The sequence below is a fragment of the Sorex araneus genome, chromosome 4 (genome assembly GCF_027595985.1).
Source record: "Sorex araneus isolate mSorAra2 chromosome 4, mSorAra2.pri, whole genome shotgun sequence".
In the NCBI taxonomy this organism is placed as follows: Eukaryota; Metazoa; Chordata; class Mammalia; order Eulipotyphla; family Soricidae; genus Sorex; species Sorex araneus.
The window spans coordinates 194,158,564-194,181,202 of NC_073305.1; the positions used below are offsets into that span (position 1 = coordinate 194,158,564).

At 51.4% G+C, this 22,639-nt stretch overlaps 1 protein-coding gene and 1 non-coding gene across 9 annotated transcripts in view; both read left to right on the top strand.

Moving 5' to 3' along the window:
• Nucleotides 1-2,488: 2,488 nt before the first annotated feature.
• Nucleotides 2,489-22,639, top strand: part of TRRAP (transformation/transcription domain associated protein) — an 81,516-nt gene continuing 61,365 nt past the window's right edge. For 7 of the 8 annotated variants that reach the window (XM_055134618.1, XM_055134620.1, XM_055134619.1 and 4 more), the window contains exons 1-13: nucleotides 2,489-2,579; nucleotides 4,268-4,432; nucleotides 4,861-4,910; nucleotides 10,763-10,873; nucleotides 12,197-12,301; nucleotides 12,990-13,073; nucleotides 14,402-14,458; nucleotides 15,249-15,374; nucleotides 16,551-16,628; nucleotides 16,811-16,899; nucleotides 18,111-18,207; nucleotides 20,569-20,707; nucleotides 22,464-22,542. In XM_055134618.1, the coding sequence (XP_054990593.1) occupies nucleotides 4,333-4,432; nucleotides 4,861-4,910; nucleotides 10,763-10,873; nucleotides 12,197-12,301; nucleotides 12,990-13,073; nucleotides 14,402-14,458; nucleotides 15,249-15,374; nucleotides 16,551-16,628; nucleotides 16,811-16,899; nucleotides 18,111-18,207; nucleotides 20,569-20,707; nucleotides 22,464-22,542 (1,115 nt within the window). In that variant the 5' untranslated portion in view covers nucleotides 2,489-2,579; nucleotides 4,268-4,332. The remainder of the gene's footprint in view (nucleotides 2,580-4,267; nucleotides 4,433-4,860; nucleotides 4,911-10,762; nucleotides 10,874-12,196; nucleotides 12,302-12,989; nucleotides 13,074-14,401; nucleotides 14,459-15,248; nucleotides 15,375-16,550; nucleotides 16,629-16,810; nucleotides 16,900-18,110; nucleotides 18,208-20,568; nucleotides 20,708-22,463; nucleotides 22,543-22,639) is intronic. The other variant, XM_055134623.1, reaches the window with a different exon arrangement.
• LOC129404751 (small nucleolar RNA ZL1) lies at nucleotides 4,596-4,778 on the top strand. Its single transcript, XR_008630105.1, has one exon. It is a non-coding gene; the product is annotated as a small nucleolar RNA ZL1 (small nucleolar RNA).

Below are 22,639 nucleotides of genomic sequence, written 5' to 3' on the forward strand. Positions count from 1 at the left end.
CTTGGGGCTACTCCTGGCTCAGTGCTCTGTGGTTGCTCCCGGTGATGGGGTGGCCGGAGGGAGGGCTCTTAGAGTGCCAGGGAGCCAGAAACCGAGCCCAGCCCTTCTGCGTGCAAAGTGTGTGCTCGGCCCATGGACACAGCCTGTGTTTGAGAATTCACCCAAGGCCGTGAATGAGACTGAGCAAATGCTCATGAGTACGGAGAGGAGAGCAGAGCCTCACAAAGACATTAGCACCCTCAGAAGAATGAGCTGCCACCCAAGCTTACTGCCCCCCCTTTCCACCCCCCCCCACACATGCCAGGCCGGTTGTTGCACCAGGGCATGACTTTGGGGCCCCCAAGCTTTGAGAAGCAGATTCTGACTATTTCACACTACCCAGGAGCTACTAGAATTTCCTTTTAGCAGAATTGTGCTCATTGTGGGCGACCAGCAATATCAAATTTGCACTTGATATTAATTTTGTCATTAAAACCCGTCCTGAGGCTGGCTGAGTCCTGTGGGGGTCCTTGCCAGGGATACAGTTAGATCTTGCTTAGGAGCGGGCTGGCTGGCGGTGGTCCTCGAGTCTAGACAACCATTTACCACCAAACCTCATTGACTGCCCTGGGAAATGTGACTGGGAAGGGGAGGGCCCTCCGGACCTCATCAATCACCCCAGACCCACTCTGAGGGGTCCTCAGTGGCTGGAAGGGACCTAACAGCGATCTGTGTGCTGAGTTTGCCCGGGCTCTGAGGCTGGAAGAGCAGGCCAGGAGCTTGGAGCCCTGGGAGGGCAGGGGAGGGGCCTTCTGATAGACCGGACAGAACAAACAGCAGGAGATACATAGTGGATACTGCCCTCACCCCGGTGATGCACCGGAAGAGACAAAAATCCTCAAGGTGGCAAGTTAGGGCCCTCACTGTGGGTCTGTATCCACTGCAATTAGTGAAGGAAACTTACCAAGGTTCCTGTCCAGGACATTGCAATTTTGACCCCTCGGCCCCAAAACAATTTTATTAAGTGAAAACTTACTGAAATTCTCATCTAGGACTTCTTCTTCTTTTAATTGAATCACCGTGAGATAGAGCATTACAAAGTTGTTCATGATTGCATTTCAGCCATACAGTGTTCCAGCACCCGTCCCTCCAGCAGTGTAATTTCTCAGCACCCGTGTCCCCAGTTTCCCTCCCACCCCTTCAAGCTAACCCCCCACCGTGTCTCTATGGCAGGCACCTCTCTTCTCTCTCTTTTTCTCTCTCATGTTAGGTATTATGGTTTGTGATACAGATGTGAAAGGTTATCATGGATATCCCTTTACCTGCTTTCAACACTCAGTTCTTGTCCAGAGTGATCATTTTCCAACTTGTATTGTCATGGTGGTTCCTCCTCTAGCTTAACTACCCTCTGTCTTAGGGCTTCTTCTTTCGTTGTTTCTTTGGCCACACTTGGTAGTGCTTCTAGCTCTGTGCTCAGGGGTCCCCCAGGCAGGGCTTAGGGAGACCATAACGGGTGTTGAGGATTGAATCCAAGTCAAGCATCTTACCTGCTGTATTACCTCCAGCCTGTCACCAGAGTGTACTGAAGAATACTGTTAACCCTGGCTTCAGCTCTGAAAGGTCAACTTTCCTGATGGCAGGGGCATAGGGGATTTTGCTTGCAACTTGCCCCAGGCGGGTGAAGGGCATTAAGAACAGGCATGAAATAATCCACTTAAAATTCTAAAACTTGGATGGAGCATAGTTCTTTCGTGTCAAGGGCTAAACGTTCATTCTGTTTCTGGCCTGGGCGTATCCGGGAGAGGTGACATGTAAGTCTGGGAAGGGAGCCCCACAGTTTGGCGAGTGACTGGGGTGGGGGGAGGGTTTGGGGACTGTCTACAAGGGGCAGGAAGTGGCCTAGGACCTGGAGAAGGTGGACAAGCTCTGGGCCTCCAACATTCACCATCAGGCCTGGGCTACCCCTCTCTCAGGAGGTTCCAGGTGAGGCTGGAGAGTGTCTCCCACTCGTAGGCCCGTGAGTCCAGCTCACACCACCTCACCTGGACATCTGAGCCTTCTGTCCCCTCCTCCCTCCTCATTGCTCTGACTTGCCCCTGGCACCTGCCGGCAGGAGCAGGTCCCGCGAGCAGGGGCGATGGAGGGGGTGACTCAGCTGCACAACCCACGACGGGCCAGGCCACCTCTAGGCGGAAATTGGGGCTTTCTTGGCTTCCAGGGTCTCCCTGGTTCGTCCCGCCCCAGACCCTCGGGGTCCCCGGACGCTTGGCGGGGTGAGACCGGCCATCCTAGGAAGGGGCCCGGGATGGGACCCCCGGCCTGCGCGCTGACCACAATCCCGAGGTGACCTCGACCGGCGCCCAGCACCCCCGGGTGCACCTGCGCGGACGCCCGGCGGGAGTTTAGGGCTGGACCCCGCCCCCCCTGCCCTCCGCCTCCCCGCGCCCGCCCAGGCCGCACCCACTCGGGGGCGGTGCGCTCGGCTCTTCCCGGCCGGCGGCGCGCGCGGGGGCGGGACTGCGCGGCGGCGGCGGCGGCGGCGAGGCCGGCGGCGCTGGGGGCTCGGGCCGGGGGTCCCGGGGCGCGAGCGCCGAGGCGGGGTGAGTGCAGGGGGCGCAGGCGGGCGAGGAGCGCGGGCGGCCTGCACGGCGGTAGCGGCGGCGGCGGCCCGAGTCCCCCGCGCCCTCCGCTCCCTCCGCGGCCCCGCGCTGCCGGTTGGACCCGCGTTGGGGCGGCGCCGTCGGCGGGCCGGGCCGGGCCCGGGGCCGCGGGGGCCGCGGGGGGCGCCGGGGGCGGGCGCGGGCGCGGCGTGGCCCTCGGCGCTCGCCGTAGCGTGGCCCGGGACGCGGGCGCCGGGGGGCCGCGGCCGCTGGACAAAAGGAGCGCGCGGAGGGCGCGGGAGCGGGAGCGGCGGGAGCGGGGTCGGCCGCCCCCAACACCGGCCACCCGGGCCCGCCGCGCCGCCTCGGCCTCGGCCCGGCCCCGACGAGGTAGCGGCCACAGCGCCGCCTCCGGCCGGGCGGGCGGGGCCGTTGGTGCGCCGGCGCCGCGGCTGGGCGGGCGCTGGGGGGCTCCGGGGGGTTCGGGGGGCCCGCGCCCCGCCCGGGCGCAGGGGCTGCGCGGGGGACACGAGGGGCCGAGTTGGGGCGCGCCCCAGAGTTTCGCAGAGCGGCGGGGACGCCGGGAGGGACTCAGGGCCGGGCCCTCGACTTGGGAAAGGGGGCGACTAGGGACCTGAGACACCCCCCCCCGCCCGCTGACGCCCCCCGCGGCTTGGGGCTTTTTCTCGTGGGGTGTCCTCTCAGCAGCAGGAAAGTGCTGCGGGGCGTGTTCCCGTTCCCCAATGCCCCCCCACACCGGGGGTCGGGGGTGGGGGGAGGAAGGGGAAGAAAGCAGTTTCCCAGCTGCCCCCCATCCCCAGGGCGCCCCTCCACCCACCCCCCCCCCAGTCTCCTTGGTGTGTATGGTGGGGGCACACACATGGCGGTGCCCAGAGCTGACCCTGCTGGCTCTGTACCAGGGGATCGAACCCTTGTGGGTCGTGTGCGAGCCAAATGTCCTGTCCCCCACTGCGTCCCATCCGGGACTACCCCCCTCCACCCCCAGGGCCTCTGGATGGAGCTGGGGACCCACCTTGGGCATCTGGCCCTCTTGTGAGTGGTCACCTTGGGCACAGGTGTCAGATGCAGTTGGGGACCAGATCCGAGCTGAAGGCCTGTTTTACTTTCATTTTAAAAGCGTGTTTTAGCTTGGGCAGCGGGTGCTGTTTCCTGCTCGGGGCTGGGGGTCTCGTTCTTGGTGTGTCCAGAGGGGCAGGGACTAGACCAGGGGCTCCTGCCTGGGCCCCGACATGCTGACCTCTCTCTGGTGATGCTCGGGGCTTATTCTGGGCTCATTGCTTAACTCCGAGTACTGTCTCTGTGGCCCCCAGGTGCCCACCACGAGTAATCATGTTAGAATTTTGTGAAATTCAAATGTCAGGACTCATAGGTACAGTTTTTACTGGATCCCAGCCAGGCTCTTTCATTTCTGTGCTGCCACAAAAGCAAAAATGTTTCCTTCAATGTGTGTCAGAGTCCAGTCCTGTCCCCCGTGCCCCCCCCCCCCTTTCAAGGGAAGGTGTCTGTGTAAAATCCTGCTTAGAAATTAACAGGCAGAATGGACTTAAGTGACTCTTGTCCAAAAGTGGAGGGAGACACTGGTAGCTTGGTACGATTTCCGTAGAGACTGTTCTTGTGTCCTTAAGAAGGTAACTTACTTGCCCCTGTGCTGTTTTGCTGCTTTGTAGGCTGGGTGGACTCATGGACCTGATACTTTTCTCCTGAGAAGCAAACCAACGTGTTAGGAAAAACAATGGCATTCGTTGCAACACAAGGGGCCACGGTGGTTGATCAAACCACTCTGATGAAAAAGTACCTTCAGTTTGTGGCAGCTCTCACAGATGTCAATACACGTAAGTTGGTCCTTTTTGTCATTCATGCCTGCACTGCAAAACAATGAAAAAACAATGAAAATGAAAGCAGTGCGTTCATTTGACCCATTCAGCTCAGTGTAGAGCGGACTTTTGAGAAAGAGGGTCACGTTTATTTTTTTTAAGAATTTCTTTTTTGTGTCGTGGAGAAGCAAAGTGATGAGCTTTGCTGGCTGGAGTCCCAAAGAGGCACATGTATGCGTGTGTGCGTGCCTGTGTCTGACTGCGCATGTGTGTCTGGAGTATGAATGTGTATGATGGTGATAGGGACTAATTGTGTGCCTTCTGTTGGACGATGACAGTCAAACTGATAAGATCTGATTGCTTCTCTTAAGTGAACAAATCCTGCTATTTAAGGAACATTTTAAATGGAATTTCAACAATCTGATGGTTTGTCTTGTCATTTACAGCTGATGAAACAAAGTTAAAAATGATGCAGGAAGTTAGTGAAAATTTCGAGGTATGAGATTTCTGTTTCCACTTTTCATTTTGTCATCTGTGTGCTTTTTCTGTTACTAACTCAAAAGTCACTCTCTTTGCTCTTGTAATTCTACTTCAGAACTGAAATAGGAAAGTTGGTTCATAGTATTGTCTAACTTCTCTTCACGCTCATGATGCTGAATTCTAAACAATGTTAAGGAATATTGCTTTTGTTTGAGTGGTTGAACATTTTTTAATTTAATTTTATTTAACATGGCGGGGGGGGGGCAAACAGGGCTTACTCATTGTTCCGTCTCTCTGGCCCCTGTATCATGCGTGTTAAGATTTTAGTTATGGGCCCGAGTGATAGTACAGCGGGTTGGGTGTTTGCCTTGCATGCAGCAAATCTGGGTTTGATCTCAGACATCCCATATGTTCCCCTGAGCTGTCAGGGGTAGTTCCTGAGTGAAGAGCCAGGAGTAACCCCTAAGCATTGCTGGGTATGACACAAATCCCCCACCCTACCCCCCAAATTTTTTCTAGTAGGTTTAAGAATTTCTTTGTTACTGCTTTCTGCTGAGATTTTTATTTGCTCAAGTGTTATTTTCTTGCCTATTTGTTTTTATGCTTATGAAAGTTTATTAAAATCATAAATATCACTTAGCCTATCCCATGGGGATCCATTCAGTGCCCCTCAACTGATTCATTCTCCAAAGTAACAGAAGGGCTACCTGTTGGAAAAATAAAATCTTCCTGCAGAACTTGCTCCTTGTGGTTTTGCATAAATGTCCTATTAATATGTGGTCTTTCAGCTAAAATGCATTATATTTTTAAGAGCGTATTTTATTTTTTTTGCATATTTATAGTGCTTTTGTGGGGGTGTGTGTGGAATTAGGGCATTTGGATCATACCTGATGTTGCTTGGAGGCGGTCACTGCCAGGGGATCTTGTGGTGTAAGGAGATTGCCCCATGCTCCGGCCTCATTCTGGCCCTACAGTCACTGCTTTGAAGTCTGCTAAATACCTGGACCACTCGATCATTTTCTCTGTGATCTAGTAGGTGTTTATCAGGTCCTGACTAGTGTGGGAGACACAGGGGTCCTGGGTTCTGGGACTTCCCTGCGTCAGGACATTGGTGTTCTCACGGCTTGGCTGCAGCTGGCTCCCGGGCTGGCTGGCTTTCTATGCTCTTGATTTCCTGCTGCTGCAGGGAGGGTCCGTGGACAGCCTGTCCTTCCCATCTCTAATCTGCTGGAATTCAAGTTCTGTCCTTGTCTCCCCAGGATTCTAAATCACAGATTGATTTTGGGGGAGCTTCACTGGGATGTATCTGGTATTCTGAGGCCTTACTCAGAGGCTGTTTCCAGCCTGGGGTGTGGTGGCACCGTCTTCCAGGGGGAAATACCGAATGTTTCCCCCTGCCCCCCCTGGAAATGGGGCGATAAGCCAAATAAGTTTGGCTATTTCTGCTCTGAAGCCTGGTCCTCCTCAGCCTGGTGTCTGGGCACCACTGAGGTGTGAGGGTCTTTGCTCTCGCTAGGCCGGAAGCCCACCTCACCAGCAGGGTTCTCTGCACCGGAAGTGTTACCCATCCTGTGCGCACCCGCGGTCTTCCCTGGGAGCACAGCCCAGGCTTCAGACAAGCCCAGGCGCTCCGGGGAAACCAGGCCCAGTTCTTAATTTCCTTTTTTAAGTTTTGGGTTCTGGCCCACACTCGGTAGTGCTCAGGCTCCTTCCGGGCTCTGCACTCAGGGATCAGTTCTGGTGGGCTGGGGGCTGTGGGATGCCAGGAATCGGACCCCGGCTCGGTCACGTGCAAGGCAGATGTCCTCCCAGCCGTCCTACTCTCACTCCAGCTCCTGGAGTTCATTTCCTTTGCGGGGCTCTGCCCTGCAGTCCCTGGGCGGAGGTGGAGGGCTCCGCCTCTTCAGCCTGCTCCTCAGCTCCCAAAGACTGCCGTGTTCTTGCTGGCCCCCAACTCGGAACCCAGGCACTCTGGCCAGCCTCCTCTGGGGCCTTGCACTGCCTCTTGTCAGCCTCCTGGAGACTTGGCTTACTTTTCCACTTCATGGTCTGTCTGATGCCAGTTAGTCTTTGTTTTTGCTTTGGAGCCGTACCCAGCTATGGTCTGGGACTACTCCCCAGCTTAGTGTTGGGAGGGAGGAGCTCAGGTCCCTGAGAGGGGGGTCTGTGGGGAACTATGCGTGCTGGGGATTGAGCCTGGACCTCCCACGTGCCGTTGAGTTCTCTCTTTGGCCAAAGTGCCAGTTAGTCTTCGGGTGTGGGGTTTGGGCCAACACCCAGCGATGCTCAGGGCTTTCTCCTGATGCCTGGCAGAATCGGGGGTGGGGGGGTGGAGGGATCGGTATCAGGGGTCAAATCTGGGTCGGGTGCATACAAGGCAGGTGTCTTACTTCTGTCTCTCCAGCCCCGTATTTCTTTCTTTTTCTAATGTAACTCTTAATACTTTGGTGAGTTTTGTGTTTTTGGTGAGACACTATTGGGATTTGTTGCCTTGAACTGAGCTGGATCACAGTTTTCCTGAGAGGGGACAGGGAGAGAGTACAGTGGGCACTTGCCTTGCACCCAGCCAAAATCGCATTCAATCCCCTGTGCCAGGAGTGATCGCTGAGTGCAGAGCCAGGAGGGGCCTCCCTGCCAAAAGAAAGCACTGTAGCACTGTCATCCTGTTGTTCATAGATTCGCTCGAGTGGGCACCAGTAACATCTCCATTGTGAGACTTGTTACAGTTTTTGGCATATGGAATATGCCACAGGTAGCTTGCCAGGCTCTGCCTTGCAGGCGGGATACTCTTGGTAGCTTGTCGGGCTCTCCAAGAGGGATGGAGGAATCGAGTCAGCCACGTGTAAGGCAAACGCCCTACCCGCTGTGCTATCGCTCCAGTCGGACTGGAGCAATAGCCAAAAGGAAAAGAAGAAAAATTCCTGAGATTAGAGATAGAAGTAAAGGACTTTCCCTTGACCAGGCTGCTAAAGCAAAATGTTAATAAATAAGAGCAGGGGTGGGGGAGGTCGCATATGCTAGGTCTGTGTTTTGCATCTTCCTGGGAGAGAAGCCCAGCTCTCTCAGGCTTACTGAGAGGCTCTTCCCGTGGAAAGGAGCTTGTGGGCCAGACGGAGCTCGGGGGCCTGCTGACCGCTCCCTCTCATGAGGGCAGTTAGCAGCAGGTGCCCAGCTGTGGCCACAGGGGCGCTGCTTTAGTTAGGGGAACTGGAAGGTAGGCAGTGTGTGGGGGGAGCTTCCAGTTAGTGCCTTTTGAAGTCTGGTGTACACAGCCTTAAGTGCAGTTTAGCTGTACTTTAGGATGACTGTCAGAAAATTCTAAGTCGCCATCACTACCACTCTAGAAAAATACTTAAATGGGTAAAAATGAAAAGTGCCCAGTGATTTTCAGTCTTAGAAATTTATTCCAGCCCTCGGGGCTGGAGTGATAGTCCAGTGGGTAGGGCTTTTGCCTTGCATGCGGCCGACCCAGGTTTGATCCCTGACATCCCATAGGGTCCCCTGAGCACCTCCAGGAGTGATTCCTGAGTGCAGAGCCAGGAGTAACCCCTGTACAGCACTAGGTGTGTTACCCAAAAGAGCCAAAAATTTTTTTTTTCTTTTTGGGTCACACCCAGCAATGCTCAGGGGTTACTACTCCTGGCTTTGCACTCAGGAATTACTCCTGGCAGTGCTTGGGGGACCATATGGGATGCCGAGGATCGAACCCGGGTCGGCCGTGTGCAAGGCAAATGCCCTACCCGCTGTGCTATCACTCCGGCCCCCCCCCCAGAATTTTTTTTATTCCAGCCCTGACTCCAATCCCTAGCACTGCGCGCGCGCGCGCGCGCACACACACACACACACACACACATTCATTGACCACATGAAGGATAAGATTCTGGGCTATCTTTCAGAAATGCTTTTAGGACAGAAAAAGATGCAGAAAAGTTAAAAATCACCTGAGAAACACCAACGGATCAAGTAGCCAGGGTCCGTGTGTGGGAGGGGTGGGGTACTGGGGCATGTCCAGTGAGTGTATCTTTGGAGAAACTGGACACCACTGGGTCAGTGCTGTTGGCCGTGGCCTTGGTGGCTGAGATGGCCGATGGCCTTCTGGTGCCATCTGCCCTTTCCTGAGCTCTGCATGTCCAAGTCTCATGAAAGTCTTAAGTTCAGGGAGGAAAGGAGACGAGCACAGCTCTTTTTTTTTTTTTTTTTTCTCTTTGGGTCACACCCGGCGATGTTCAGGGGTTACTCCTGGCTCTGCACTCAGGAATTACTCCTGATGGTGCTACTTGGGGGACCATATGGGATGCTGGGAATTGAACCTGGCTCGACCGCGTGCAAGGCAGATGCCCTCCCTGCTGTGCTGTTGCTCCATCCCCCAAGCACAGCTCTTGTCCCCACCGAGCCTAGACAGCTGCTGGTTCCTGGGGTTCCCGAGCCTTGGGAGGAGGCTTTGGGGTTGCCCTCCGGGGGGCTTGGAGATGACTTTAAGAGGGGCAACCTTAGAGCTTTCTCCCGCCTGGCGCAGGCTGACATGCCCCTCTGTCCGGCTTGTCCACTCAGGAGTGTGACATTGACCTCTTCCCTCTGACATTCCCGTCGGTCCCATGCCTTTCCCCTCGCCGTGGCCTCCTGTCCTTGCCACGCTTCTCTCGGGACCCTCCTCTGCTCTGTGTGGCACATGGGAGGCGGCTGGCTCTGTCCGGTCGTCACCTCCTGTCATTCATGCCCCTGCCTGTCAGCATCTCCTGCAGTAATTCTTTGCTGTTCTTTCTTTGACACCTGTTTCCCCTACTGCTGAGGGATGAACTGAATAAGGGTAAAGGATTTGGGTGTTAGATAAGCTTAATTTAGAGTCATCGCTAAAAATTGTCATTTGGGGGCAAGTTTTTGGCTTTTGGCTCTACCCGGCAGGTGCTGGCACCTCGTCCACCTCTGGGCATCTTTCTTTTTCAACACATCCCTCGGGGCTGGTTGGACATGATGAGAACCACGTGTGCCTGCTGGTCTCTCCCTCAGCGCCGACCACGGGCACTGCCGCAGGCCTTCCCATGTCTGGCCGCCTCAGTCGTGGCCTGGTGGCACGGGGCAGGAGCGGGCGCTGTCCCATAGTGGGAAGCTGATGGAGCTTCTGTCCCGCGTGAGGCCTAAATGCTTCCCACCAGGACTGCCCAGGGCCATTGCACTGCCCTCTCTCCAGACTGCTCTCTGAGTCCAGTTCTTTTAAACCATTGATGGGGTAAATGATGGATTAGAGTGTGATTTGAGTAACGCAGATCATAAATACCTTTGGGTTTTTAGGATAGCAAAAGGTGTTAGGGTCTTTATTTCCTAACAGCCGGGGGCTGGGGACATAGTACAGTGGGGAAGGCTTTGGCTTTGTCCTCACCCGGTGTTAGATCTGTGGTACCCCATACGGTCTCCTGAGCCCCGCTGGGTGTGGTCCCGAGTGCAGAACCAGGAATGAATCTGAGCACCTCCAGGTGTGGACAAAAACCAAAACCAAGAAAGGCAAAATGGCTTTTCAGAGGCATCGTTTAGGTTGTGACAGAGCTAATTGAGAACACACTCCAATTTAACCTTTGCCACAGCATGAAACTTTCTTGTTTTAGCAAAAAAATTCACCATTTATTTTTCCTGTATTGGTCTTCTGAAGTAGCAGTTCCCTAATTTATTTAAAATAGTGCCAAAGCATTTAAAAGTTTTAAAAGTTTTAAAAATTACTGCGGGCTTTATGGGTATATTTGATAGTTTGAGGTTGTTATGATGTGTGACATGACATTTAATTTCAAACTGAAATTAAAATAGTATATGAAATTAAATGAAATTTAAATAAGCATATGGACTAAATGGAGTCTTCTTTTCTCTTCACATAATCAGAATGTAACGTCATCTCCTCAGTATTCCACATTCCTGGAACACATCATCCCTCGATTCCTTACATTTCTTCAGGATGGAGAGGTGCAGTTTCTTCAGGAGAAACCAGCCCAGGTACATCAATGAGGAAGGAACGTGTCCTGTTGGACAGCTGCAAGTGTTTTGTTTTAAAACCACTCTGAAAACGTACAGTTCCACTTGAAAATGAAAGGAGTTTGGGGGTGGAGAGGCGTTCAGCAGCCGGCTAGCACCGTGTACGGCCTGAGCCCCTTCAGGAGTGATGCCCCGTGCAGAGCCGGGAGGAAGCCCTGGGTACTAGGGGTTGTGGCCCCCAAATTTAAAAAACATAAATGAAAACAAAAAAAAAAACCCTAAAGTTTTATTGATTGAGAAGAGTTTCATCCGGATCATTACCTTCTCAATGAAACGTGTTGTTTTCACTTTGTTCAGGCCGTGATCCATATGTGTTGTGTTCATTACAGACTTATTCCAGGATGTACAAAGAGGGAACATGAGTTCAGTGACTCTATGTACATTTTATGAGTTCTTTTCATTTCAGTTCTGGTAACTCAGGGCTGGTCTTGTCCATCTCCCTCCCTCCCTTGCTGAGCTCTGCCCTCCCTCCCCACCTTGATCATTTTTCCTTCTTGGTTAATTTGGGGACACAGTGTGTGTGTGTGTCATGCTCTAGGATCTGTATGTGGTGCCAGGTATCGAACTGATAATTGTTTTGTTTGGGCCACATCCAGCAGTGCTCAGGTCTTATTTCTGGATCTACGCTCAGGAGCTCCCGGTGGTACTTCTCCAAGGACCAAAAATCTACACATTTTATCCTGTATCTATTAAAAAACAGCTGATTTTAAAAAAAGTAGCTCTTTACCATAACAAAGCCAGCAGCTCATTCTGAGGGCTGTAATGCATGCTTTACATGCAGGAGCCCCTGGCTTGATCCCTGCACCCCAGGGTTTCCTGGGATTGCTGGAGTAACCTGCAACCGAAAGGACTCCAGTAACAGTGCAGACCTGACTGCTGAGTGGCGCATCTTCGTGCTACACTGCAGAATCTTGCCAGCCCCACAGAAAAGAAACATGGAATCTCACACCGTGTAGGATGGAATTGGGTCTCAGACCCAGATCACTGGAGAGCGCGTTAGTGCGAATAGTTTATGAATGTAGACTTGAGTCCAGTTGATTTGACTCTCACTGTAAATATGCTCCACACCCAGAGTAGCGACCCAGGCTGATTGGCTTACTTGATTCGGTATACCAGTGTAGAAATACAGGGGTTTGCAGCTCCTACATGGAAATACTTCTGAAAAATAGGATTGTTCCTAAAATAGAGCTCACTGGATACCAGTGGAGGTGACGCTTTTAGGATGTGAAGGAAATGATACTCTTCAAAAAACTGTATCTTTACGTTTTTATTTTTCTTTGCCAGCAACTGCGGAAACTAGTTCTTGAGATAATTCACAGAATACCAACCAATGAACATCTTCGTCCACACACAAAAAATGTTTTATCTGTGATGTTTCGCTTTTTAGAGGTAACCTTTCACTTTTTATTATTTAGCCTCATCAAGCACTAATAATTTTCTTATAACCCTGTCCTAAAACTATTTCTCATTCTCTAAAGGAAATGAGTTCTGAAAATGAGTTCTCTGTGCACTGGAGTGAAGATCTTCATGGTGTATTTTGTCAGCCTGGTCATGAGAGTCTTTAACAAGGGCTTACTAGGGCGCAGGCTTCTTTGTCTTCGTGGGTCCCGTCGGTCAGGCTCGGGGGATGCTTGTGCTCGTGCGCTCCTGTGCTCTGCCCGTCTAGTTAACCTCTGCTTTATTTTGCTGTTCTTAGTCTTGATGTGTTTAAGATTTCAGTCGTGTTGCAGTCCCTTTGGAAGGATGAGTGGGGCAGGGGAGTAGTTAGGTTCAGGCCTGAGTTTATTAGCTGTGTTGTGTTGGCCACATGTGTAAAACATGGGAGACACCGTGTGTTCTGTGTGTAAAGTTCACGTGCAGGACTGGGGCAGGGGGCTCTGTTGACCCTGGGCAGTGTCCCCAGCGTGTGGTCCTGAGGATAGCCCCTGCAGGCCACACACGCCTCTGCCCGGGGAAGCTGGTTCTGTGGGTTCACGGATTCCAAACAGTTCAAATCTTAAGTGCAGACAGTGCTCAGAAAAGAGTCTGTAATCTCTTAGTCCTCAAAAGTGTAATCAAGAACTTTTTTTTTTTATAGACGGAAAATGAAGAAAATGTTCTTATTTGTCTGCGAATAATCATTGAGTTGCACAAGCAGTTCAGGCCGCCCATCACGCAAGAAGTAAGTGATGGCGGGACTCTGCTCCTCGAGCCAGCAGGGCCACAGGCTGCACAGGTCCCCCCTGTCGGGGGAAGGACTGTGGTGCTTTCTCGTTGAAGCCGTGGAGGTTGGGGGGAGTTTTTTATGGGGTTGACGGAAACTCCAGTTGCTTGTTTGCATAGGATTCTTTCGCAGTTTGTCCAGTAGTAAAGATGTGTTCACTGACTAAACTGGCGCTCCTTCGGGAGCATCTCGGTGTTGACTAATCTGATGCTCCAGCGCCTTCTCCGTTGTGTGAGGAGTCAGATGGGGGGGAGGGGTGTGTGTCCTGGAGATGGCCTCAGGCAGAATCTGCTCTGCTGTGCGGGTCACCTGGAAGGCTTTTGGAATTTTTTTTTTTTCACATAGAAAGAGAGGCAGTCCTAGTATATATATATTTTTTTGCTTAAAGTTTTTGCTTAAAGATGACCTGAGTTGGTGAGGAAAGTTTTACGACAGTCAGCATCTACACGTTAGCGTGGTGCGTGCTGAGTCAGCGTTCTTGGCATGGCCGGAGAGATGCTCAGAGGGCTGGGGCACATGATTTTGCATGCTCTGGGTTCAATTCTGGTTGGTAACATGGTCCCCTGAGCACTGAGCCAGGAGTAGCTCCCTAACACCACCAGTGTAGCTGCCCGAAAATAAACAAAATGTCTGATGATCGCTTTAGTAAATGCCTATTAATGATGATTTAGAAATTAAAAAGATAACGACAAAATAGAATTTTTTCCATCTGAAAATAATACTTAATGTTGATTCATTTTTCTTCAAAAAAGTTTTTTGTGAGGGCCTGGAGCAGTGGGGTGGGGAGGATGCTTGTTATGCCCGAGGCCAACCGGAGTTCAATCCTCGGCATCCCATATGGTCCCCCGAACACTGCCAGGAGTGAGTCCTGAGCACAGAGTGAGAAGTGCATCATCAGGTGTGTCCCAAAACAAAACAAAACAGGACAAAAAATTTGGTTAAAAGTTCCATTCCTGGGCCACACATGTGAGTGCTCGGGGCTCATTCCTGATTATGTGCCCAGGGGTCACTTGTTCAACATACGGACGCTGGGGATTGAATGACGGTTGGCTGCCTTTATTTTTAATGGATGCATGTTACTATTTTTTGTGGATATTTTTAGATATGTAAGGCATTTCCAATATTTTGAACTTCCCTCCAGCTGTGTCCCAAGAACCAAAATTTGTATTTTGACTCATAATTTCATTACCTGTTTTTGTGTTTTTGCATATTCAAATTCAGTTTTTTTTTCTTAACTAATAATTTCTGCACAGAGATAATCTCTCTTTTTTTTTTGCCCTTCTTAGATTCATCATTTTTTGGATTTTGTGAAACAGATTTATAAGGAGCTTCCAAAAGTAGTGGTATGTTTTTGACGTCTTTTAATTTTATTAACTGTGTTACTAATTCATGACAAAGGGAATGCAGTTGAGTTGAATGTGTAATTGGGGGATGCTCAGTTTAGAATGGGGAATGTTTCGTGACGATCAGAATCTTGGTTGACGAATAAGCCTTTTAGTATTGCTGTTTGGCTAGTTACTGACAGGGGAGGTATTTGGGCCCCCCCCAGCTGTCTCACCCTGTGTGTTCTGGGGATGGAAACGGGATCATCTGCACACAAGACCGGTGCTTAACCCTCTCTGGCCCACGGTATTTTATTTTTGACATAAAAACAGTATATTCTGAGCCAGAGATAGCTCAGCTGTTTAGAGTACTTGCTTTGTATGCTGGAGGTCCCTGTTTGATCTCCATACTGCATAGTCTCACGAGCACTGTGGGAGGAGCTTGTGGCATGGGGAAGGTGGGGAGCCTTTATCTGCGTCAGAGACTGGGACTCCCTTTGAGTGGGCATCACTCAGGGTCAGTGGCCCATCCTTCCTCCCCAAGCTAGTAAAGGCGTAGGGGAGACATTTCATCTTGCATCAGGTCACACTCGGGCAGATGTCTCTTCACTGATGCTGGGGGTGGAGAGTGTGGTCTCTCTCGTGTCATCTTGATGTCCGGAAGCAGCAGGCGGGATTTCCTGGGACCCCTGTCAGGGATTGCCTCGGGAACACCGGGACATGCGGGTTCTTCCACCACATGCTGGGCGGAGCTCACGAAGGAATGTTGTGGTTGGCTTTGGGACAATCGGTTTCTCTTTGCTTCCTTTAGAACCGCTACTTTGAGAACCCTCAGGTGATCCCCGAGAACACAGTCCCTCCCCCTGAAATGGTTGGCATGATCACCACCATCGCTGTGAAAGTCAGTCCTGAGCGCGAGGACAGTGAGACGAGAACAGTAAGTGTCCCGGGGCTGCGGGGGGAGGAGGAGAGTGACTTTGGTGCTTTCTTTCTCTGAAACATTTGGAAGTGTTTGAACTAAGCTGCTTATCCGTGAGAAGGCAGCATCCACCTTGCCGTGGTGATGGGGGGAGACAGAGGAATAGAGGGGAGGGGCTGGAGCAGTAGCACAGCAGGGAGGGTGTTTGCCTTGCACAAGGCTGACCTGGGTTCGATTCCCAGCATTCCATAGGGTTCCCCTGAGCACTGCCAGGAGTAATTCTTGAGTGCAGAGCCAGGAGCATCCCGGTGCATCATCAGGTGTGACCCAAAAAGCAAAAAAAAAAAAAGGAAAGAAAGTGGAGTCCAGGCTTGTCCTGCTGCAGAGGGCAACGGCTCAGCCAGGGCTCTGCTCAGCCTGGGCCGGGCATCAGGGAGCCCATTAGTAGCTCGAGGTCATAGGTCAGTGCCGAGCCACGTGCGGAGAGCTGGGACGGTCCCAGCCTCCACATGGGTTTCTCATTGTCAGAAAGTTCATGAACCGTCATTCTGGAACCTTATTTTTCCTCTCATCTGAAAATCCTGTCTTGTGGAATGTGAAGGTAATGCTGGTATTGTCTGCAGGTGACGAGTCTGCTCACAAGTGACATGCATTGACATTTACTGTGACTGTAGATCGAATTAAGACTTATCCCTGTTTCATCTCTATGCCGAAATGATTTTGTGGAATGTTTCAAGTTGTTCTTGGATAAGAAAAGACATTCTAAAGTTGTTTCCCGGTTTCCAGTCTCTGTTTGGTTCTTTTTTCTTTTTGGGTTTTTTTTGTCTGTTCCTATCCATTGCCCTTTGGATTTTGACATTTTCCCTACCTATTTTATAAGCTCTTAGGGCTTGAAGTATTAGAAAAAAAAATTTTTTTAAGAAAGCAAAATAGTTTCTCAGGATATAAATCTTAGTGTTTCCTGAGGAAATCTGCCTCGTCATTAGGGAATCACCTATAAAGGTGATTTTGTTGGAACAATCGAAGCTACATTCATAGCTCTGTGTACCTTGCTTTCAGATTAGTTTGGATTTTTAACAAATATTTGCGAAATGTATTACTTTCCTTCATCCCAGTGAGGTGATACTTACTGGTGGATTCTGGTTAGGGTATTTTAGCGGCATAGCGATGATCCTGCTTGTTTATCTCTTTCAGCATTCCATCATTCCAAGAGGATCTCTGTCTCTCAAAGTGTTGGCAGAATTACCTATCATTGTCGTATTAATGTATCAGGTATGTGCGTCACACGTCAGGGTCAGTGTGATGTATAAGTAGGCGTGTATCAGATTCTTGGGTCTTGGGCTTATTCTATGGTGCGGTTCACTCTGCTAGGCGCCACACGTGCTGAGAGAATGGCTTCTGTGGTGTCTTTGGTGTGCCAGAGCGTCAAAGCATGAAAATCTCTTTGCTTTTAGCTCTACAAACTGAATATCCACAATGTTGTCGCCGAGTTTGTGCCACTGATCATGAACACTATTGCGATCCAAGTGTCTGCACAGGCCAGGTGAGATGTCCCGGGCAGCTGAGGCAGCCCAACACACACATGAAGCTACAGTGTGGCAAAATTTCCCGTGCCTCAGACTCTTGAATCTTGGTTTAGCCTTTCAGTGAGGGTGCCAGTAGTCCTTATGTTGAGAGGAAGTAAGTAATACATTGTTTTTTGGTGATGGTAAATTTAGACCTATTCTTTTTTTTGGGGGGGAGGGTGAAGGGTTGGGGGAAGGTCACACCCGGCGATGCACAGGGGTTACTCCTGGCTCATGCACTCAGGAATTACTCCTGGCGGTGCTTGGGGGACCATATGGGATGCTTAGAATCAACCCGGGTCGCCCTACCCGCTGTGCTATCACTCCAGTCCCGTTAGACCTATTCTTTTTTTTTTCTTTTTTTAATTTTTTTTTCATTTTAATAAATCATCGTGAGATGCATTTACAGACTTACAGACTTTCATGATTGCGTTTCAGTCAAACAATTCAAGTACCCATCCCTCCACCAGTGCCCATTCTCCACCCCCAATGTTTTCAGTATCCTTTCCCCTCCCCCCACCCCTTCCCACCTCCTGCCTCTGTGGCAGGCACAATCCCTCTTACTCTTTTGTTTTTTTGGTTGCTATGGTTTGCAATACAAGTAATAAGCAGCCATCATTTAGACCTGTTCTTAAGGGTCACTGTACTTGTAACTTGGGGACCACTGAAACTTTTCTCGCCCTCAAGCCCTGCTCTTTAGTGTCAGTGCAGGCACGCCGGTCTCCTAACTGTCTCCTGGACTCTGACCAGTTGTGTCCATCCTCTATAGCCTCCCCTGAAGTTTTCCCTCCTGTTCGGAGCTTTCCTGTTACGGTAGCAAACGTTTCCTGCCGGGACTCAGCCTTGTGGCTGCAGTCAGAAGAGGGTGGGGTTGAGGGAGAGTGGGCTCCGTCTGCGGTCCTGGCCTGTGTCTCTCACGGAGAAACAGGCAGCCCAGCGCGCCCGGGGGGCGTCAGTGGACACCAGCGTCACGGGCCTGGCACTAAGCGCTGTGTAGTGCCTCGGGAGCCGCTCAGTGTTCGTGATGTTCGGAGTGGCTGGAAGTCACATCTCCCTGCTATTACCGTGCTCTCTCCTGTGAGGGAACCAAATCTTGGTCTTTGTGATTTTCGTAAGTTTTTAATTCATTTTAATGTCATGTCAAGATTTAAGAGCTAATGTTTGAAATTCTTACTTACTTTTCATTTAGGCAACATAAGCTTTACAACAAGGAGTTGTATGCTGATTTCATTGCTGCTCAAATCAAAACATTGTCATTTTTAGCTTATATCATCAGAATTTACCAGGTAAGTCTCCTGACTTTGGTTTGTTTTTAAAATTTAAATTAAGTTTTTTTTTTTCTTTTTGGGTCACACCCAGTGATGCATTCAGGAATTTCCCCTGGCGATGCTCAGGGGACCAAATGGGATGCTGGGAATCAAACCTGGGTCGGCAGCGTACAAGGCAAATGCCCTACCCGCTGAGCTATTGCTCCAGCCCCTAAATTGGATTTTCTTGAGAGATGATTTATATGCAGTGAAATTCACCATCTGAGGGCAGGAGCAGCAGTATAGGGGCAGGACGTTGCCTCCATGAGGCTGGTACAGGCTTGGTCCGGGCTCCCCGTACGGTCCCGTGAGCCCCACTAGGAGTGATTCCTGCGTGCAGAGCTGGCAGTAACCCCCCGAGCATTGCTAGATGTGGCCCCAAAACAAAAAAATTACCTTTTCTAGGCGTACAGTTCTGTGAGTTGACAAATGCATGTTGGTGACCATCAACAAATCAAGAGGGGGAGCATTTGGTCACTTCCCAGATTTCCTTGTCTGTGTTGCGCCGGTTTCCTTCTTCCAGCTCCTGACAGACACTGTTTTCAGTCCCTGAGTTTCGCCTTTCCTAGGTTGTCTAAGACTATGCAATGGATTTTGTATGACCTTTTGAGTGTGGCAGCTTTTCTCACCAGTGATCCCAAGGTTTGTCCTTGTGTGCCATCAGCGTCCATCAGCGTCCGTCGCTTCTATTGATGGCTGGTTGGCTCATTCTGCCAGGCTACCGTCACTCGACTCCACAGGCTGAGCGGCTTGAAGAGTGGACGTCGGTTTTCTCATAGTAGTCTCTCGGGTACTGGTAGAGTTGGTGTTTGCTGAGGGCTTTCATCCTGGCTTGCTGCACCCTCCCAGGCTGGTGAGGGGGACGAGAGCCATCTTCCTTATTCTACTGGCCACAGTCCTGTCAACTTCGCTTCTTGACCTCCCGATGTGGTCAGACCCTCTAGATGTGGTCACTCTGGGGGTAGGCTTCCAACCTGTGAATTTGGCGGGGATGGGCAAGGAGCAATGTGGCCGCAGTATTTCTTTGTTTGGACGTACCACAGTGTGTCTATCCATTCACCAGTTGATGGACAGTTGAGTTCCAATTTAAGAAAAATAATCCTTAGTATATAATTCACGGGCCAGAGGTTTGAGCCCTGGCCCCACGCATGGTCCCCCACTACCAGGAGAAAGCCCTGAGTGCTGCTCGATGTGGCACCAAAACCAGGAAAAGAAGGGTCTGATTCACACAGTGTACAGTTTGCCCTTTTAAAGGATACATAGATACTTCTTAAGAGGTTTCTAGATTTTTTTGGAAGTTGCCTAACAAATGATGTGGGAGAGATCGAGAACTTTCAAAAAATGGCATTCTCAAACTGATACAGAAGTGTTGAATGCTTTTTTGAAAAAAATCTGTGAAACGGTTTTGCTTTTTTAAAAAATTTGCTTTTTAGTATTAACTACTCAAATCATAAGACCTGGAAGGGAAAAAATGCCTTCTACTCCTTTAGTTCATGCGGTATTTTTGAGTGAAACTCACAATTTAATGGTTCTAAAGTATGGAGTAAACTTGGTTGTGATCCATAGTAGTGGAATTTTATTAGAGGTGAATTTTGGGTTAATGATTTTATTTCAGGAAAATCAAGTAAAAATAAGTGTGCTGCAGTGTTTAAAATAAAAGTACCCGTTGAGAGTATTTGTAACCCTATCAAATGTTTTGAAAGTGCTTTTCTAGGTCATGCTAGAAGGTTGTTCAGTTCATAAAATTGCAGAGAAAGTGGAACATGGTTTAAGGCCTCTGCCTCGGGTAGCACTTCTTAGTATTTCTGTCAGCTTCAGCGTGTTGGTGACTTGCCGTCCTAAGGCACTACAAAACGATGACGATAGATTTATTCTGAGTTGGTAGAGATGTCTCTGGTGTTACGTATTGATTGGAATTTTTTAAAAAGTTTGCTTTCTTTCCCTCGTCGTGAAATCGTGCCACTCTGCCTAAAGTCGGGCAGGTCTAGGAGTAACCCCTTGTCCACCGTGCCTAACATTGGACAGTATCACGATCCATGGTGACGCTGTCCTGTGGGAAGTCTCCTTTCCTTGTGACTTGTCCTACAGTGGCCGTTGTGTGTCCACAGACTTCAGACTTCTTGGATGCTGCTTAACTAGACCTGTTACTTTGGGGTCCGGCCTAGTCTAACGCAGCAGCTTTGGGAGGTTTATGGAATATTCTGGGGCCTGGACGGTGGCTCAGTGGTAAAGCCCGTGCTGTGCGCGTGAGACCTGGGCTTCATCTCTGGCACTGAAGGAAGAAGGAAGTGCTGCTTGCACATTCCCCTGCCCCCAGCGAGCCTCTCCCCTCCCTTGCAGGAGCTGGTGACCAAGTACTCGCAGCAGATGGTGAAGGGGATGCTGCAGCTGCTCTCCAGCTGCCCCGCCGAGACCGCGCACCTGCGCAAGGAGCTGCTCATCGCCGCCAAGCACATCCTCACCACGGAGCTCAGAAACCGTACGTGCCCGCAGGGCGAGACCAGCCGCGCCCTCCCCGCTGCCTCTCGGCCTTCGTCTTTGAGTTGATGTTGTCTGAATTGACTCTTGTTTCCTTTCCCTGCCTCTCACCCGACTTGGGCTGTCTGCTTCTCTCTCTCCCTCTCTGTCTCTAGCTCTCTTTCTCACTCCCTCTCTGTCTCTGTCTCTGGTCTCTCTCCCTCTCTGCCTCTCGTTCTTTCTCTCTCTCCCCCACTCACTCGCTCACTCACTCTCGTGGTGCTCAGGGCTTTCTCCTGGCTCTGTGCTCAGGAATTCTTTTTTTTTTGCTTTTTTTGGGGTCACACCCAGCGATGCTCAGGGGTTACTCCTGGCTCATGCACTCAGGAATTACTCCTGGCGGTACTCAGGACCATATGGGATGCTGGGAATTGAACCCGGGTCTGCCATGTGCAAGGCAAATGCCCTCCCCACTGTGCTATTGCTCCAGCCCCTCAGGAATTAACTCTTGGTGAGACTCGGGACCGTATGCAATGCCGGGATTGAACCCCTACCACCGTACTCACGGTCCAGTCTGTCTGTCTGTCTCTCCCCTCTTTTCTTCTCTCTCCCTCCTTCATCTTGGCCGTTTTATGACGTGATTCTTCCCTCCGCACAGTTTACTTTCTTAGTAGCTCTGCGTTTTTCCTTGGACTGTGCATCTTGGGAAGTCTCGTAGCCTCTGCTCCTTCCTCTCAGCTCCTTTCTGAGGGTGGTTGGGATGTGTGTGCCTTCCTCTGGCCTGAGCTAGCGACCTGCTGAGTGAGCCGCTGTCCGGCTGGTGCGGCCCGAGCGGGCGTCAGCATGTTCATTGTTCTGGGCCATCTCCGGCCCTCCGAGCTGCCGGTGGGGGACAGTGGGCTTTGTTTGGAGCCGCCCTTGATGTCGGGCTTGTTCTCGAAGTGCGGTGTCCCCCGGCTGCCCGGGGCCAGGGTTTCCTGAGGCAGTATGGGGTAGAGGCCTCGGGAGCCTGAGTTGCTGCCCTCTCTGACTCTGTGGAAACAGACGGTGTCCTTGAGTGGGGACAGAGGGTGTGGTCACGCGTCCCTCCACCGTCCACCGCAGGATTATTGGGACTGTTTAGTGCGCTTCTTGCAGAGAGCTGGGGCCCCTGACCTCCGAGAGTGCTGGGTGCTGTCCTGGGCCTCTGTCCTCGCTGGGGTCGGGAATGTGTGGCCTCTTGCTTTCCCCTACTGGACAGCACAGAGTTGTCAAGACAGTTGATGCCAAGCGGTAGGACATGGGAGGCGCCTCCTGATCAGGTCTGGGTGTGGGGCGTGTGTCAGGTGATACTGGGCCGGGTTCTCTCTGGGCCATGAAGCTCAGTTCTTCTCGGCTCATGCACTCCCTGCTGCAACACTGAATGTGACCCTGGCTGTCTGTGACCATGGGCGGCTTGTGTCCCTCGACATGTGGGCCTGGTGGGGGACAGACCGCCAGTTTCTCTGACTGTCCTCAGCCATGCCCACGCAGTCCCATCTGTCCTGTTCTGTTTGGGTTTGGGCCCAACTTGCCGTGCTCAAGAGCAAGCTGCTGGCTGGGTGCTTAGGAGTCATTCCCGGGGTGCTGAGTGCAGGAATGGGGGAGCCTGAGGTGTGGGCTCGGGGTCACACCTCCCCCTGCAGAGCCTGGCTTGGGGGCTCCTGCCCTTCCCAGGCCCCCTGGGGTCGCACGGTGGCTGGGAAGGGACCTGCTGTGCCCTTGAGCTGGTGACACCATGATGGCTATTTGTGTTCCAGAGTTCATCCCCTGTATGGACAAGCTGTTTGACGAATCTGTGCTGATCGGCGCAGGCTACACCGCTCGGGAGACCCTCAGGTATGAGGCGAGACCCCTCTGGTGGCTGCTCCTGAACACGACAACCCGGTTTCAGGAAATTGCTGGCTGGCCTTTAGTCTGATGCCACTGGAAACCG